The 3741-nt window shown below is 39.6% G+C and overlaps 1 protein-coding gene across 5 annotated transcripts in view; it reads left to right on the plus strand.

The window, feature by feature from the left end:
• thsd7aa (thrombospondin, type I, domain containing 7Aa) overlaps window positions 1-3741 on the plus strand; it is a 131569-nt gene that overhangs the window by 106533 nt on the left and 21295 nt on the right. For all 5 annotated transcript variants that reach the window (XM_008421216.2, XM_008421219.2, XM_008421217.2 and 2 more), the window contains one exon: window positions 1726-1939. In XM_008421216.2, coding sequence (XP_008419438.1) covers window positions 1726-1939 — 214 coding nt within the window. The remainder of the gene's footprint in view (window positions 1-1725; window positions 1940-3741) is intronic.

Raw genomic sequence — 3741 nt, forward strand, 5'->3', positions numbered from 1 at the left:
AATATTTCATTCATTCAGATCTAGGATGTGTTATTTGAGTGTTCCCTTTATTTTTTTGAGCAGTGTATATTTTAATGGATAAGATATTTTCTCCAAACATACTTCTTTATGGTGAACAGAAATTAATAAGGATTACCTACAAAATGAATAAGAGTCAAAAGGCGGTGCTCAACTGTTTATTTGCATTTGCATGGCTCTCAGCAACTTCATTTAAAGGGGAGGGGGGTGTTAGGGGAACACGGACACACAGCTTTTTTGACTATTTTTGGCAGTGTTCGACTCTGACAAAAACCTCTTGCCGAAAGCCCTCAATCTCCATGCCCACGCAAGAACAAGGTGTCAATAGCTGTCGAAAATCCCATTTTTCGTCCTGTGGGAGGTGAGCCTTTTTTCATTCAGTGTCATCAATAGAAAGAAAAAAAGTCCGGAAGAGACAATAAAGCTGATAATTAAAATGAGGTCGATAGGTTAAATTTATTGTACGATTAGTTGATTTATCGTTTATCGCAACAGGCCTACTTGAGTGTTCTGATTTATGGAACTCGGAGGCAGTGGCGCAAAAAGTGGGTATGAGCGCATGCAACGCATAGGGGCGCAGCACCAGATGGGGTGTCAAAACCCCGTCTGGAGGGGGCAGCACCTCCTCCAGACGGGGGGATGTTTTCCCATACACTCCAGCTCAGTAAAGCCTGAGCGTAAGGCATTTACCACATAACGAGGTAAATGTAGCGAGTTCTACCTGTCACGTATAGTCGCCTCGGGGGGGGGGAGGGACGAGTGTATGTTTTCTACGCTCCTTCACCCTGACGTACCTTCCTTGGGAGGAGGGGGGTGCGCCGATTTATGTTTTCGCATCCACCTGAATAATGTGTAGTTGCGCCACTGCTACGAGGTTTCACACCAAACCTATTACCTCACAACAGCGGTCACATTAGTGTTTGCATTCAGAAAAAGTCATTAGAAAATTCATAAATAAAGATCATATAACACATGGCCATGTACATTATGATTATTAAATATTCTTCATCAATGTTTAAAAGACTGAAAAACTACATTATCGGTTTGTATTGTTAATGGTAGTTACAGCTATAAGCCCACAAAGCCCTGGCATATTTGGATTTAATGTAATATTTTAATTTAACTAACTTCTCATAATGTTTTCGACCAGACTCCTGAAATGATGGAGAATTAGTGAAATGAGCTAAGGAATAATTCCACAATTTCCTTCAATCTTAAAGAATTGAAACTCTTTACCAAAGATACATTTCCTAATACCAGTAGAAACATGTAATATCAAGCTCAGCAGTTAGAAGAAGGCTTTGATTGCTGCATTGCTAATAGATTTCTCACTGATTATTAAGAAAGGTAAACGTAGTAAACATTAAGTTTTTCAGTTTTTTTAAAATAATGTTCATAAATAGCTACATAGATTTTTTTAAAGTGCTTGTTTGAGCTATGACTTTCTGATTTCCATGAAAGCTTTGGTTAAATTAAAAATAATTCTGAATCTTTATCTGCTATGAATAATGGGGCCGAACTGTGGACTGTAAATGCTGTCAAACATCAAGCAATTGACCTCAACTGAACAGCACCTGAGTGTTTTAGGATTATTAATGTTTTGGAGGGTTTTTTGTGTTTACAGCTGATTCTTTCAGCTCCCTTGTGACTGTAAATGCTCGATAAAGCATTGTTTTGTTGTAAAATCTTCGCTGCTTGCTGTTTTAGGCAGGTGTGTGTGGCTGTGAAGAGGGCTACACTGAAGTGATGACATCTGACGGTGTGTTGGATCAGTGTACTGTCATCCCAGTGCTGGAGATCCCAACTGCAAGTGACACCAAAGCTGACGTGAAGACCATCCGAGCCTACAACCCCATCCAACCTGCAGCCAGCGCACCGGGCAGAGCAGGGAGAACCTGGTTCCTGCAGCCTTTTGGTCCAGGTAACACACTGTGGAGGCTGGTTCTCTACCTCAGGTACATTTCCATGCAAATATTTAAGCATGTTTCTGTTACCTGGGTTGAAGTGAAGAAACTTGTCTGCATCACGAAGATCAGCAGGTTAGTGTACAGCATGCAGCAAACAGACTAACGACTTGAAAGAGACAAAATGGAAAATATGTCTTCAGGCATTAATTTTAGTTGTGCATGTGATGTGTTGTCATTTGTTCATTTGTTTATTTATGTGGATTTTCCTGATGAAACAGTTTATTATCTCCATTACAATACTTTGAAATATTTTGTGCTGACTCATAATCACAAGACTTATAAGCAATGGAAGATTTTACTCTGAGCTTGGTGTGTTTGTTGGTTTGTATTTTTTTGTGTGTTTGCCTATAATGCATCTTTTAAAACTTTGAATAGTTCTAGAATGTCTAATATCATGTTGTTTATGAATTCCAAAATTTTTAATTTTATTAAACCTTTTTTATTGCATAAGATCCCAATGTGATTAATAAAACTATTTTCCAAGGGAGACCAGTTGTAAATAATGCCAGTAACATTTGTTTCAAGAGTTCATACTGAAATTACAAGATGCATTTTGATGCTCACTTTAATTTTCAAGGTTTTACTTGTGGGTATGGATGAGTTTGTAGTGCATGAAGTGTTATAAATCACTGGACGAAAAGTGGGATTTTTGACCCTGTATTCTGACGCAAATGCAGCTAGTCAGCGACAGATAGACAGTTGGCGGGGGCAGCGCAGTCGAATGCTGTCGAATGCGGAATCCTACAAGAGGAGGAGGATGGATGGGGGAGGGGGGTGTTAACAGTTTAACGACTCTACTTAACATGTGAATAGCAACAGGAGACCCACGTGAATTGTCAGTCATTGGATGAAAAAACAATGACATCACAATTCATTACTTACATGTGATTGGTTGGTAGATATCTCCCTATTGGACACACTAGACCTTTATAATTACAGGCCTGGTTAAGCCCCACCCTAATAAATTATAAAAAATAACCCAGAAATAAAAATACACCAAGCGCAAGGCATAAGTTTATATTTTAAATTTTTGTTGAAAAAGAAAGTGCTCCTAACACACGTAATATATATTTTAATGGACAAGATCGTTTTCTCCAAACATACTTCTTTATGGTGAACAGAAATTAAAAAGGATTAGCTACAAAATGAATAAGAGTCAAAAAGCGGTGCTTAACAGTTGATTTGCATTCAAACTGTTTGGCAGTTTCGAGTGCTGCAGGTATGGGTATCTGGCTGTACTTCTTAGGTACTGATCTTTTCATTGCACCCCTTTGGAGYTCTGACAGTTGGCTCACTTCCCTCCTAGTTATCTTGATTTTAGCCTCTAACCGTCTTTTCCATGGTGGGTATTKKGTCTCATGGTTGCTCTTATARCCAAGCATCTCAAGGATCACTGATGCTGAGTTGTATATCAGCTCATTGGTTTCTGTTATGGTGTTGGTAGGGATCGTTCTCAATGCTGCATTCACATCTTCAATGAGACTTTCTGATGGTACTTCACTCAACCGTTGTAATTGGCATCGGGGTTGCTTGGTGTTCAATCGGGCCACGATTCTCTCTCTCAGGTCAGTTGCTGCCTTGTTCAGCTTTGATGGTTCATTCATTACTGTGGCTACATACCCAGTTTCTGGGCAGGTAGTTGGAGTTAACTCCCCTCTGACCTGGCGTCCTGGCTCCTCCCCCTTGCCGTAGCACTTGTGTTGTACCCAGGGGTGAAAAGTAGTTTTAAATTCTTGGGGGTACTATAACAAAAAAA

This window comes from Poecilia reticulata, linkage group LG11 (assembly GCF_000633615.1).
Source record: "Poecilia reticulata strain Guanapo linkage group LG11, Guppy_female_1.0+MT, whole genome shotgun sequence".
NCBI classification, from domain to species: domain Eukaryota; kingdom Metazoa; phylum Chordata; class Actinopteri; order Cyprinodontiformes; family Poeciliidae; genus Poecilia; species Poecilia reticulata.